General features: G+C 37.2%; 1 protein-coding gene across 5 annotated transcripts in view; it reads right to left on the reverse strand.

The window, feature by feature from the left end:
* The window catches only part of Naprt (nicotinate phosphoribosyltransferase), a 69,248-nt gene that overhangs the window by 6,669 nt on the left and 47,881 nt on the right, over positions 1–14,698 (reverse strand). For all 5 annotated transcript variants that reach the window (XM_071585970.1, XM_071585973.1, XM_071585971.1 and 2 more), the window contains 2 exons: positions 3,060–3,184; positions 148–291 (listed from right to left, as the gene is read on the reverse strand). In XM_071585970.1, the coding sequence (XP_071442071.1) occupies positions 148–291; positions 3,060–3,184 (269 nt within the window). The remainder of the gene's footprint in view (positions 1–147; positions 292–3,059; positions 3,185–14,698) is intronic.

A 14,698-nucleotide genomic window follows, 5' to 3' on the forward strand; every position in this document is an offset into this window, starting at 1 on the left:
ACAAATTATACAAACTATGAAAACTTGAGGACTTCTTGCAAGGTTGATTCTTTCATATAAATTGACATTTATACATTTTTATCATATTATAAAGTTTAGAAACAGATGTTTCACTGCTGCATTAGACATAAAATGAAAGCAACTTACCATCCGCGCCAAATAATCGAAATGCTGTCTTCTTCCCAGGCATTGTAACCTTGCCCACATCTTGACTAAGTTTTATTCTTGGCAGGTTGTTTATTTCCACCATTTTGTAAACACAACCAAGAGCAGGCTGGCGCTGACATGTCACTGTAATTATAAGCGAGTAATATCACCCCAAATAATAACTTTAAAAAAATGTAATAATATTGCTTCCTTTTTACCCATAAGCACACACAAAAAATTTTCCCTATCACACCATCTGATTGACTGGTTAAGAATGGTCGCCTAAATAATTGTTTTCCAACAGATGAGGATTCAAAAAGAGTCATCCAATGCATTGCATCCCCTCCAAAGCGATGTGTTCATTCGAGGGCAGGCTGAAAAGTATGCACACATGCTTGTAGAGCGCAAACGAAATGACCTCCAGAAATGCACCACGTGGCACATGGAAGTAACATTCCCCCTCAACTTACATGCGCAGGTTTGAGGTCGTTACATTCATCCAGTGAATTTTCAGAAGCGGAAGTGTGGAGACGTGTTCTAGTGCTATGTCAACGCGAGTTAAACAGCGTGCTGTTATCGAATTTTTAACTGCTGAAAAAGTGACTCCTGCTGAGATTCATCGTCGTCGTTAAAAGGCTGTTTATGGTCACGATGCCTTTGATAGGTCTACTGTCAATCGATGGGTAGTAAAATTTCGTGGTAGCTAACCTGGAAAAGCCATAATTGTTGATGAAACACGCAGCAGACCTCCGATCACTGCCACAGACGATAAAAATCGCAAACATGTCGCAGATTCAATTCAAAATGACTGGTGAATCACTCAAAAGTTTATTGCAAACCATATTGGAATATATAAGGAAGAAGTTTGTCGTGTTGAAGGCAGCCTGGCGCAAATAATCTTGCAACATGACAACGCTCATCCACACACCTCGCACCCCGCAACTGGAGAGGCTCTGCGAAACCTATTATTTGAATCAATTCCACACCCTCCTTATTCCCCCGATATTTTCCCTCAACTCAAGAGACACCTCAAGGGTAATCATTACACCTCGGATGATGAGGTGAAGGCAGCTGTCAAGTCCTGGATTCGAGAAAAGTCGGAAGAGTTTTTCAGTGACGGCATGAAAAAACATGTTGCATGTTGGGAGAAATATATTAGCCTTAGCGGCGACTATGTCGAAAAATAAACATATGATATTGAAACTTATGATTTGTACTTTAACGTACTTTTTACCCGATCTTGCTGTTTGTTTTTGTTCCCACTCAACAAGCATGCATGCATTACTTTTCAGCCTATCTTCGTAAATTCAACCAATTCAGTTCCATTTTGATTATTTTAAAAGGCTTTCACTTCAACATTCACTCTAGTGAAACTTGGTGATATTCAATTACTATTAAGTGCAAGGAAAATTTCATGAAGCCACAAATTAACATTGAAAATCAGCACTTTTGAACAACCAAAGACATAATTTATGAGCTTTGCTTGTTTCTCAGGTTTTCACAAAATTCCAACTGGTGAAACTGTTGCCTTTTAAACCAGCGTTGATCAGATTGTGAAACCGGAGAAATATGCAGGGAATGCAAGACCCGGAAACCTCTAAAAGAACAGCATTCTTCATTGTTTCAAATAGCAGACTTCACCGTTTGCTGTTTTCATTGCCACTTCAACTCACTCTACCATGCTTGATGCTAGATTTGAACTATCCAAGCATGGCCCAGTGACAAGACTTGATAGTGGAGGCAAATAATTGTGATCAGAGTGGATTTTCTAGTTGAAAAACAAGACTGCATTTCAGGCTGTCTTTGAAAGGAATGTTGGCAGACAGGACGGCCTCGAAAGGAAGAATTTGGAGATTGAAACAGTCTCATGAATGCAATGAATAGTGGGCACATCACATTTCCACATTTCTTCTTCTCCGAGCCCTTATCCAAACAAGAGCCCACAAATGGATAGGGCGTAGCAAGCATCAACAATTTCTTTTAAGGGTTGCAACCTAGGTATTCCTCAAACTAGCAGAGAGGAAAAGGCTATGGATGCCGAGTAGACTAGCCCCCATCTGTTGATCCTTCTCTTTGCGATGCAATACTTGGATATCACATACTCTTTAAGCAGACTTTTTTCACAAAGATATCTATGATGACATTCGAGTCATTCAAGCCGAAGAAGAGGAAGAATGGTGGATGAAATGATCTCTCACTCTCTGTATGAAACCTGGTCTGCATGTATTTAAGAAGTCAGTGAATGGTAAGAATAATAACAGGCCTGAACATTTTTGTACTTATATCATGAGCACCTAACTCCCTGCAAACATAATATGCTCAGAAACATACATGCCATGGAGAAGGGACGTTTTGCTCCATTCAGAATATTGCATCAGGGAAGTGGGAGGGGTGAGGATGTTCAAGTGGGGAGGCCAAACCGAGGAGTTGATTACTCATAGCGATAGCCACATTTCACTCACAAAAACATCTTTCAATGGTTGTCGATAATAAGTGGAAAATTACAATTACTGAACTACATTTACAGAGTAACAGTGTTGCTCAACACAATATGTTCAATTCACTAGGGTCATGCCAACCTAATCTTTTCCCAACATTATGATTTTAAAATTTATCGCCAAGACCTCATTCTCCCAATATGAAAAGTAATAATTATAAATAATACATGCGCCATGGCTGGTGAATTTATGGATTTTTGTTTGATAACACAAATATTTATTAATTGTGGCATGGAATTCATAATTCCATGGTATCAAAATTCTAATCCATAAAACTTAATTAAGTTTTGGTTTTCGAGGAGAATTATTGATTTTCAGGTCCCTAACCACGACGCACACACACAGACTACCACAGATTTTCCAACATAATCGTCAATGAATAAATAATTCACCAATAACAAAGTCTTTCCTCACCCAAGTGAGTTCCAATTCCAAAGCAATCAATTTTATGCTCTTGTTCATTGAGACTAAGAATAGTTTCTTCATTTATGTCATTAGATGCCATTATCATCATGTCAGCAAACCAAGGAATGTCATATCTAAAAGAAAGGAGAATTTCAATTAAACAAATTACTCAAGTTTAAGGTAATATTATGTGCATAATTATCAATTTCACCCAAGGCTAAATAACAGCTTCCAGTCAGTTAAAAATAAAAAAATAATAGGTTCCATAATAAACTACAATCCCTTTTAAAAATAATTGAAGATTTAAAGATGCCAAGTAAGATAAATACTGCTAATGAAACAAACACAAAATTTGAACTCCCAATTAAAAATTAACACTTATCAACACATTGAACTAATTAATATCAGGCAATCAACGCCATTTAAAAACTCTTAACAAATAATAAAACACAAGCTATTTAAATATACATGGAGGTTAACCACGAAATGATATTGAATAGCTTCGGCATATATAACATGTATCAGAAAGATTTTAAAACAATGTAAACAAAAGAACAGAGTCATTACAAATGCTAGTTATCAAATGAATTCATACTTCTTAAATCAGTCAGTCAATTTACCTGAATGCTATGCTATATTATGCTTAGTATACGTATAATGTTATGCTGCATTACATGTCATCATTACTGCCACCACTACCACTTGGACAGAATATAATTTTACTTGCAAGCCGAAATGCTATCATGCAGATAAATGTACAATCCTAGCTGAATATCAATTTTAGAAGTAAATGTGTAATACTTAACAATTAGAATCCATATCAAGTATCAACAGCTTGATCCATATTACAAGGGGTTGTTTAATACGTTATGAACACCCGAAGGGGGAAAGGGTGACACAAAGGTGTGATAAAGGAGCAGAGTGGCGACATAAGAAGCCACCTGACTTGTGCATGGTTCCAAACAAAATGCATGTTATTCTCATTCTTCAATTCTGGTAGAGAGAAAATTTACCGATGGCACGATTTATTAATCAAACCAGAGTTCCTTAAAGCCTACTATGGTGGTGAAAATATAACACCATTCCCCTAAGCACTATTTTGAATCATTAAAATAATGGTTCGATCCTGCAGGATTGAAAAACTTTGATAATTTCTCCCATTCACAGAAGTGGGAAGAAAACTGTGGTAGATAATTATAGACCAGTGCATTTGACCATCAGCAGTGGGCAAAATAAAATAGGATGCTGCTCATTTATTTTTGGAGATTGTTTGAAAACAAGAAGCAGTTTCCATAACAACTGTAAGGACTTTAAGAAGGGTCACTCGCAGAATGCAGCTGCTTGCCCTCGGGGAAGACTGCTGACATGTCAGGACAAGGAAATTGAGGCGGTTGCTACAGACTTACCCGAAGTTTTCAATGCATATCATCATGTGATTTATATGAAGAACACGTATATATGCCGTAACCACTACAAACTTTTACCCATTTCTCAAAAAGAAATTCTCACTGAGCAGGAGCTGATTTGACTCGATTGAAGGCATGCAGGCAAATAAGGAGAAATGAAGAAGGTTCGTACCACTCTTAAGAAAGAAAATTTCCAAGGATGTTCCTAAAAGTGGAAACACTATTAGAGGCAATGTGTTAAGTTAGAAGAGGACTACATTCAGGGAGATCAATTAAAATAAACACCTCATAGATGAGGCAGAGAAAAATAGGTAGACAAGGCAATATTATTATTGGTATTCTACTGGTTTAGGTATATTTTGGATGGGCACAGACTGAATAACCACATTTCCTCACCCATTCACCCCGTTTCATCCTCTTGAATCTGATGCTACACTTCATCAGCACTAAATTATGATGTTATTTGGCATTTGAATCCACACTTGCTCCTGGGAAACTGTGAAAATTATAACTCCCCCTAAATCTATGTCTAACAATAATATAGTACAACTGATATTTTAACTATTGTGGTGTTTAACCAAGTGTTGGTGATGACTAACCCCTGTCCCCAGCAGAAGTCAATTGCTTCCTCCCCGTGGTCATTCCTTCGATTCCTAAACCATAGCTCCCCATCTCACGACCAACTCTCCCTTCACCTACCAACAATTTCCTAGCCCCCATCACTATCAAATATTTCCTGCCAGGAATACCTAGAATTATTTCCTCTAACAAATAGCACACCCCTGTTATTTCTTCCTTCCTATGGTTGTTCCAAGGTATTTACACCTGAACAATGACTAAGTTTATCGGTTCTGCTTTTATTTCTACTGGTAATATTCTATCAGTTGCTTGCTCTATGTTGAATATGCTTCTTCCTACCATTTCATTCAATATTTATGTAGAACAGATAGATTTATGATGTCATTTTTTCCACAAACAATAAGGGATCAAAATAACATTGTCCGACCGTAATAGTCATATTTGGGTCAAAATTAGTCTGGTGTGTATTCAATCCCTGCCACACACCCTAGCAGTGGCCGGCTGGGTACTTAAATAAATATTATGACAATCCCTTGTTGGCTGTCGTCCCCTCCACTGTATATCCAGTAATCCCCACTATCCTTCCTTCTCACCTTTTATAGACCTATACACATCTATATTTCCTCTCACCATCTCTTGCTTCATATTCTCCAATTTTCCCACACTCAACATAGTCCTAACATTCTAATTTCTGATTCTAATTGCTTCAGTCCTCTTCTGTGTTGCTACTGTCAATTTTGCTTTGTAGAGATTTTGTGAGACAATGAGTCCTTGCCTCCCTCACTGCCAAGTACAACTCTCGGGCCAGTGGACCGAGTCCTGTACTTGTCAGGACTCACACTCCAATCTATGCTCGCCATTGCTTCTCAGTTTTTTCCACAAAAAAATGTTGCAAGACCCACTGAGTGTTGTGTTTATTCGACATAAAAGGAATTCCACCAAATAAATCAAGATATCATTAATTTAATTCAAGTAGTAAATAGATATGTTAGATATTATTAAAATGGTTTAGAACACCTTCCAACAGTATACATGGAACAAGAATTGAATAATTGCTCAATGACTTTTAGTTTTTGATACATATATCACTCAGGTAAGACATCCCTGATGGATGTGCATATAATGCTACACTTCAAGGAGTTACTTGGAGTGTATTCCTCCAAGAGATGCTACTAATCGAATATAACTTTATTAAATACCAGTGGAGTCATCTCTCTACGCTATTAAGCTATTCACATTTCTCCACATTTATCTTGCACCTTGTTAGGTACAAAGCTAAGAGCTCTGAGAGTGGTTAGTTTTGGATCTTATTATTGTTTTGGGGGTTTCGCAGTCCGACGGCTCCTCTTCGGAACAGGACATGACCTAGAGCTAAATAACAGCTTCCAGTCAGTTAAAAATAAAAAAATAATAGGTTCCATAATAAACTACAATCCCTTTTAAAAATAATTGAAGATTTAAAGATGCCAAGTAAGATAAATACTGCTAATGAAACAAACACAAAATTTGAACTCCCAATTAAAAATTAACACTTATCAACACATTGAACTAATTAATATCAGGCAATCAACGCCATTTAAAAACTCTTAACAAATAATAAAACACAAGCTATTTAAATATACATGGAGGTTAACCACGAAATGATATTGAATAGCTTCGGCATATATAACATGTATCAGAAAGATTTTAAAACAATGTAAACAAAAGAACAGAGTCATTACAAATGCTAGTTATCAAATGAATTCATACTTCTTAAATCAGTCAGTCAATTTACCTGAATGCTATGCTATATTATGCTTAGTATACGTATAATGTTATGCTGCATTACATGTCATCATTACTGCCACCACTACCACTTGGACAGAATATAATTTTACTTGCAAGCCGAAATGCTATCATGCAGATAAATGTACAATCCTAGCTGAATATCAATTTTAGAAGTAAATGTGTAATACTTAACAATTAGAATCCATATCAAGTATCAACAGCTTGATCCATATTACAAGGGGTTGTTTAATACGTTATGAACACCCGAAGGGGGAAAGGGTGACACAAAGGTGTGATAAAGGAGCAGAGTGGCGACATAAGAAGCCACCTGACTTGTGCATGGTTCCAAACAAAATGCATGTTATTCTCATTCTTCAATTCTGGTAGAGAGAAAATTTACCGATGGCACGATTTATTAATCAAACCAGAGTTCCTTAAAGCCTACTATGGTGGTGAAAATATAACACCATTCCCCTAAGCACTATTTTGAATCATTAAAATAATGGTTCGATCCTGCAGGATTGAAAAACTTTGATAATTTCTCCCATTCACAGAAGTGGGAAGAAAACTGTGGTAGATAATTATAGACCAGTGCATTTGACCATCAGCAGTGGGCAAAATAAAATAGGATGCTGCTCATTTATTTTTGGAGATTGTTTGAAAACAAGAAGCAGTTTCCATAACAACTGTAAGGACTTTAAGAAGGGTCACTCGCAGAATGCAGCTGCTTGCCCTCGGGGAAGACTGCTGACATGTCAGGACAAGGAAATTGAGGCGGTTGCTACAGACTTACCCGAAGTTTTCAATGCATATCATCATGTGATTTATATGAAGAACACGTATATATGCCGTAACCACTACAAACTTTTACCCATTTCTCAAAAAGAAATTCTCACTGAGCAGGAGCTGATTTGACTCGATTGAAGGCATGCAGGCAAATAAGGAGAAATGAAGAAGGTTCGTACCACTCTTAAGAAAGAAAATTTCCAAGGATGTTCCTAAAAGTGGAAACACTATTAGAGGCAATGTGTTAAGTTAGAAGAGGACTACATTCAGGGAGATCAATTAAAATAAACACCTCATAGATGAGGCAGAGAAAAATAGGTAGACAAGGCAATATTATTATTGGTATTCTACTGGTTTAGGTATATTTTGGATGGGCACAGACTGAATAACCACATTTCCTCACCCATTCACCCCGTTTCATCCTCTTGAATCTGATGCTACACTTCATCAGCACTAAATTATGATGTTATTTGGCATTTGAATCCACACTTGCTCCTGGGAAACTGTGAAAATTATAACTCCCCCTAAATCTATGTCTAACAATAATATAGTACAACTGATATTTTAACTATTGTGGTGTTTAACCAAGTGTTGGTGATGACTAACCCCTGTCCCCAGCAGAAGTCAATTGCTTCCTCCCCGTGGTCATTCCTTCGATTCCTAAACCATAGCTCCCCATCTCACGACCAACTCTCCCTTCACCTACCAACAATTTCCTAGCCCCCATCACTATCAAATATTTCCTGCCAGGAATACCTAGAATTATTTCCTCTAACAAATAGCACACCCCTGTTATTTCTTCCTTCCTATGGTTGTTCCAAGGTATTTACACCTGAACAATGACTAAGTTTATCGGTTCTGCTTTTATTTCTACTGGTAATATTCTATCAGTTGCTTGCTCTATGTTGAATATGCTTCTTCCTACCATTTCATTCAATATTTATGTAGAACAGATAGATTTATGATGTCATTTTTTCCACAAACAATAAGGGATCAAAATAACATTGTCCGACCGTAATAGTCATATTTGGGTCAAAATTAGTCTGGTGTGTATTCAATCCCTGCCACACACCCTAGCAGTGGCCGGCTGGGTACTTAAATAAATATTATGACAATCCCTTGTTGGCTGTCGTCCCCTCCACTGTATATCCAGTAATCCCCACTATCCTTCCTTCTCACCTTTTATAGACCTATACACATCTATATTTCCTCTCACCATCTCTTGCTTCATATTCTCCAATTTTCCCACACTCAACATAGTCCTAACATTCTAATTTCTGATTCTAATTGCTTCAGTCCTCTTCTGTGTTGCTACTGTCAATTTTGCTTTGTAGAGATTTTGTGAGACAATGAGTCCTTGCCTCCCTCACTGCCAAGTACAACTCTCGGGCCAGTGGACCGAGTCCTGTACTTGTCAGGACTCACACTCCAATCTATGCTCGCCATTGCTTCTCAGTTTTTTCCACAAAAAAATGTTGCAAGACCCACTGAGTGTTGTGTTTATTCGACATAAAAGGAATTCCACCAAATAAATCAAGATATCATTAATTTAATTCAAGTAGTAAATAGATATGTTAGATATTATTAAAATGGTTTAGAACACCTTCCAACAGTATACATGGAACAAGAATTGAATAATTGCTCAATGACTTTTAGTTTTTGATACATATATCACTCAGGTAAGACATCCCTGATGGATGTGCATATAATGCTACACTTCAAGGAGTTACTTGGAGTGTATTCCTCCAAGAGATGCTACTAATCGAATATAACTTTATTAAATACCAGTGGAGTCATCTCTCTACGCTATTAAGCTATTCACATTTCTCCACATTTATCTTGCACCTTGTTAGGTACAAAGCTAAGAGCTCTGAGAGTGGTTAGTTTTGGATCTTATTATTGTTTTGGGGGTTTCGCAGTCCGACGGCTCCTCTTCGGAACAGGACATGACCTTTCGCGTGAATGGCGAGTGGATTTTCATTTCTACATGGAAACATATCACCATGACAAACTATATTTCTAACATTATCTTGCTTAGTCTGTCTCCACTACACCATTCTCCAAACAAAACATTTGATGAAACAATTATCTAGCCTTAATGAGTACTTCAATGTTGAGCATTTCGGAGAAAATATTCCTTATGGAATCACCATAGTGTGTCACTTGCATCAATAGAATTTTGGGATATTGAATGAGTTTGGAATAGTTTGCATGTCAATCCATTTGACTCAACTTACACTAACCTAATTTAAGCATTAATACAACTTCAGAAAGAAACAGTAATTCCATGATAATGTGAATAAGCATACCTATTAAAATGAAGGTTGGAATCATCAGCAATATAGCAGTGGCTGCAGGTAGGGGTGTGCCAATTTGATCTTATTCATGTAAAAAACTTTGTTTAATTCCTTACCTCGCAAATATACAAAAAGTTTCAACATGCATAAACACTGGGGAAAGAGCAGTGGTAGTTATCTAAAGAATAGACTTACAAATGTAGTGACAATGAGTCTGTATTGTTACACCTCCTTTGGCATTTTCACAGCATGGCTCTTTATGCCATGAGATCATTCCAGAGCCATATTAGCTGAGTAATTATAGTAAAAATGAACACCCATCCCCAGAGCATACACATAATTTGAGCGAGCCATAACATTTTAAATGCAGTGAGTTTACCAAGTGATGGGTGATAGACACAAAACTTCCACATAGTAAGTTTTTTCTACCCAAGTGTTGCAAAACCTATAGGGTTTTTTTAACCCGCTAATGCAGTTAATGAAGTCAGGCATGAATATGTATCCATTATGGAAACACCTTCTTTGATCAATTACATGGTGCTCAGCTCAACTTAAGGGAGCTTCACAATGAATTGTGAAAAATAAAACGTTGATAAGTTCCACTGAATTATATCTAAAACAATCGGTTTCGTCAAACAGTTGATATCATCAGGTCAGACCCCTGAAGACGTTGACTGCTCGATCAAATCCGTTTGCTTAAAAGAAAATTCGGTGGGACTTACCTAACTTTTATTTTTCACCGCTCACTTTCTTTGATGTTTTGCAAGATACAATGTAGCATTTCCTGATACGTCAAAGTAGTCAATCACAAACACCTTAAACACCATAGAATTTCAAATTACTGAACTCTTTCACTGGAAGATTGCCGACAATGTTTCAAAATTTACACTTGATCCTAAATTTCACCTGGATAACAGAAACACTAAGTATATTTGTCAGCAGTGATTATATATAAAGCCCGAAAATCCAAACAACGAAAGGAAACCACATTTTGTTACTCCGACATTATTCCAAGAAATTTCACAAAGGAGAATGCAGACGATTTTTAATGTGCCCAATTTACCATGGAATATTAATTACTATAATACTTTTTCAACTTTGCCTAATTTAAAATTTTGTTTTGTGAGAACATAAAGCAATGGACAAATATTTTTTAATTATTCTGGTGGAATCCTTCAAGAGTTTATGAAAAACGATTGTTCATTACCCACACTTTATTAAAATCCTTGCCTTATTTTGATGTTCTCACATCACTCTCAAAAGTCAACTAGAGGAATACGCACCATACACTTATGCACACATGGGGTGTACTTATGATAGCTATGAGGGATAATTGAATTACGTCAAGGATTTTCATAAAGTGTGGAATATTACAAGGTGTTTCTTCAAAGAGTGCACTCCTCTACGAAACAGCACCTCACACTTTTCATCTTTGAAAGTTAGGTAAAATAACACCAACTTCTTCTACACGTAGCTTTAATTCCCAAGATTATGGTTTCATTGCTACGCAACATCAATGAATGGCAACGCAGAGCAAGCTGGCAGGAAGAATACAAACTGACGTTTGGGGGAGGAGGGGTGGACGAGGATGACCCCTGGCGAAACAGACCTCAACTATATCATAACGTGGAGACATGTTTCATGCATGTTCCAGGACACCAATGCAATTGAAGAGTTTTCTACGTCATATCCTCGAGATAAACACACATCCATTTTAAAATGGAAGACAAAGGGACACAATTATCTTGACAATTCTCAATCTCCAACCACAGATTTGAATTCTCAATCTTTAGGAAACAATACTACTCTTGACTACATCATCATCCATGAACACACACCAGGCAAGCCAGAAAACATTTGCCTCCCAATCTATGGTGCTACCACTTGCTACGCCACATCAGAGGTCATCAAACTGAAAGAACCCACCACAAGTAGATAGCAACCGCCAATGACTACTCCAAAAAATAATTGATACTCTCTACAGAAAAATGCTGGCTCAAATAGCTCTCAAAGAGATGTCTAGTACTCCAAAAAGAATTATCTCATAAAATACAACTACTTCTGGAGGAGAGGGCATGAGCAGCATCGTACCACAAAGTGATATAAAGGAATGTACTCGGTCCGGCCAAGGGCAAGGAAGACACTCTTAAGTAAAAAGGTGCATACTACATATTTACTGCAATACTCCCATTGAACAACATTTGCATTGTCCAAACGGGGTGAAACTTTGCCACCAGAGTGTAGTGCAATTGACATGTTTCATCCACAACAATCAATCTTCTCAATTTACTGAGAATTTACAAGAAAATGTCAAAGAAGTGACTTCGCTCCTAACTTCTTGCACCAAAAAAGCAAAGGACCAAGATTTTAAGCCCTGGAAGAGCTGTAAATATGAGAACACTTACACCCCCCCCACAGTCCCCCACAAACATTTACCCTTTTTCTACCGTTCTACTCTTCTGCCATGACAAAGCACTCCATGCTTCTCCCCCCCCCCCTTTCTTCAGATTAACCTCCCACAGCCCTTGCACATACCAAGTCTGCTTTAAATGTTCCTAAACTTTTTCAACAGCAAAACTTCAGTTGCTTATTTATTAATCCACTAGCAGGCATTGACTTCCTAAATAACCACCTGTATCCCACATGGTAAAAACTCACGAGTTCTGAGAGACCAGCCACCATGGTGAAAAAAAAAACACTCGCTGCTCCTCCAAAGTACGGATCGTTTTCGCCTCATTCTCTCCTGTAGGCACTTCATGACCCTCAGATTATAGTACTCCGTGTAGACATTCTTGTCTTTAAGTTTGTAATTGCGATACACAATCCCATTTTTGCACCAATTAATAGTTTCATGCAGAATTGCACAGATCAACACCGCTCCTTCAAAAAGTTCATATCCACAGTTCCGATTTTTCACACCGCAATCCACTAAACCCCTTCACATAAACAGCCACAACTAATCAACTAAATAAGATGTCAATAGAGTGTTAACTCTAAGACTGACTGTGCTTCCCCAACTCGCCAGACCTGGCCCCATGTCACTTCTTCATGCTCCCCAAGCTTAAAACCCTGCTCAAAGGAAAAAGATTTGACGCCATTCCAGAGATAGAGAAAAATTTTACAGAGGAGCTTATGACCATTCCAGAAGAAGCATCCCAGGACAGTTTCAAAATGTGAAAACACAATTGGGATAAGTGTACATATATGTTGGGGGGAGGAGAGTGTTTTGAAGGGGACCCTAACCAATAATTTGTTAGTGAAGTATTTTTTGAAATAAAAAAGTTCGAGCACTTTTTGAACAGACCTCGTAATGCAAACCAACCCATCCTCCCCAACAGCCAACTTGTATATATACTGCCAACTTGCTGGATATTGTCCCCAGATGATGCTGCGTCACCATGAAACCATTGAAACTGCAATGTTATCTCACCTAACTCCAAAACCATGAAAGATTTCCACCAAAGTATGCCTAAGACTGTTCCTTACATGATGGAATACATGTGTGTAGCTTTTGGAACATTCCCAATACTAATTACATTAGGCTTGAAGAATTCTGGTAACCCCATTAGTCCTTGAAAACCTAATCCAGAGTTGCTGAATTTTGGGGCACTGGATTCTGGATTAGGGTCATGTTGCAGTTGCTCTGCATTCCGAGATTATTTGGAAGGGAGCTGCACCAAAAAATTAATGGATACAAATTTTGGAACAACTGATTCTGCTTTTCAGATGTTCCCTTATGGCAGTGAACCTATTGAAAACCAATGGGATTCATTAAAATGTACAGAACAATTTTTCAAATAAGTTGGTGTTGTTATTAATGATTAATACAACAAGAGGATTAAACGCTATAGTCAAAATTTCTACGAAGCTAAAGAATGTTATTAAAATAAAATACGGGGACATGAAGGGGAAAGCAAAACTTTTACTTAAAACAGTGGGCAGCTGTTCTTAGTAGTTGGTTGGACAGCATGGCTACCTCTTAACAGGCAGGTCACTGGCTTCCTGTCAAAAGGACATTTTCTTGTACTTGCCTCATTCACTCTATTTGAATAGCTTTCAGCATTGTATTAGCATATCGAAACCTCAATAAAATAAGCTCCACAAAGAGCCACAGGAATTTTACTCAGAGGGCAAATGATGTGCTAGACATAAGAATATAATTTTTCTGACAGCATCATATAATAATGTCCCTGGAATTCATTTTTTTAATTACATCATTTCTACAGTTTAAGTCTATTTTTCCAATTACTTCATATTTTGCTTTTCCTCCACCATGGAAATTATCACGGATACTTTCATGAACCATGTGGCTCTAACATTTACATTGCATAGCTTTTGAGAGTTTGATACAAAATGGACCTCAAGGTTTCTATGGATCTAAAGAAAAGTTTCCATGAAAGACAATTTGACATCTAAAATAAATTCAAATACTTTCTAAGAGTACATAGGGACAAACTTACAAAAAGATAGCAAACTTTCAAGGTAAAAATGGACAGTTTTTGCATTTCATAGAGAACATGAACTTAAGATTACTAAATGAAATTATGGTTTTAAAGGCTAAATACTTTATTCTATGAGATAGTTGAACATCCATTCAACCTTGAAGTTTTTACAATTTGAACTGTGTAAAAATATGGAGTTGCTTATTTTTTTATCAATGATAGACAAATTAAATTTGAATATTCATGAAAGAATCATTACAGTAATAGTGATGGAAAGCGAGAGAGTACTCGAAAGATTTAGGGGAAAATAATTATCAAACTATGACAGAAAAGAAGTTTTGCAGGTGAAAAGTTTTAGTACTTAACCTGCT

Source organism: Hetaerina americana, unplaced genomic scaffold (assembly GCF_022747635.1).
Source record: "Hetaerina americana unplaced genomic scaffold, ioHetAmer1.1.p SCAF_2, whole genome shotgun sequence".
Lineage (NCBI taxonomy): Eukaryota > Metazoa > Arthropoda > Insecta > Odonata > Calopterygidae > Hetaerina > Hetaerina americana.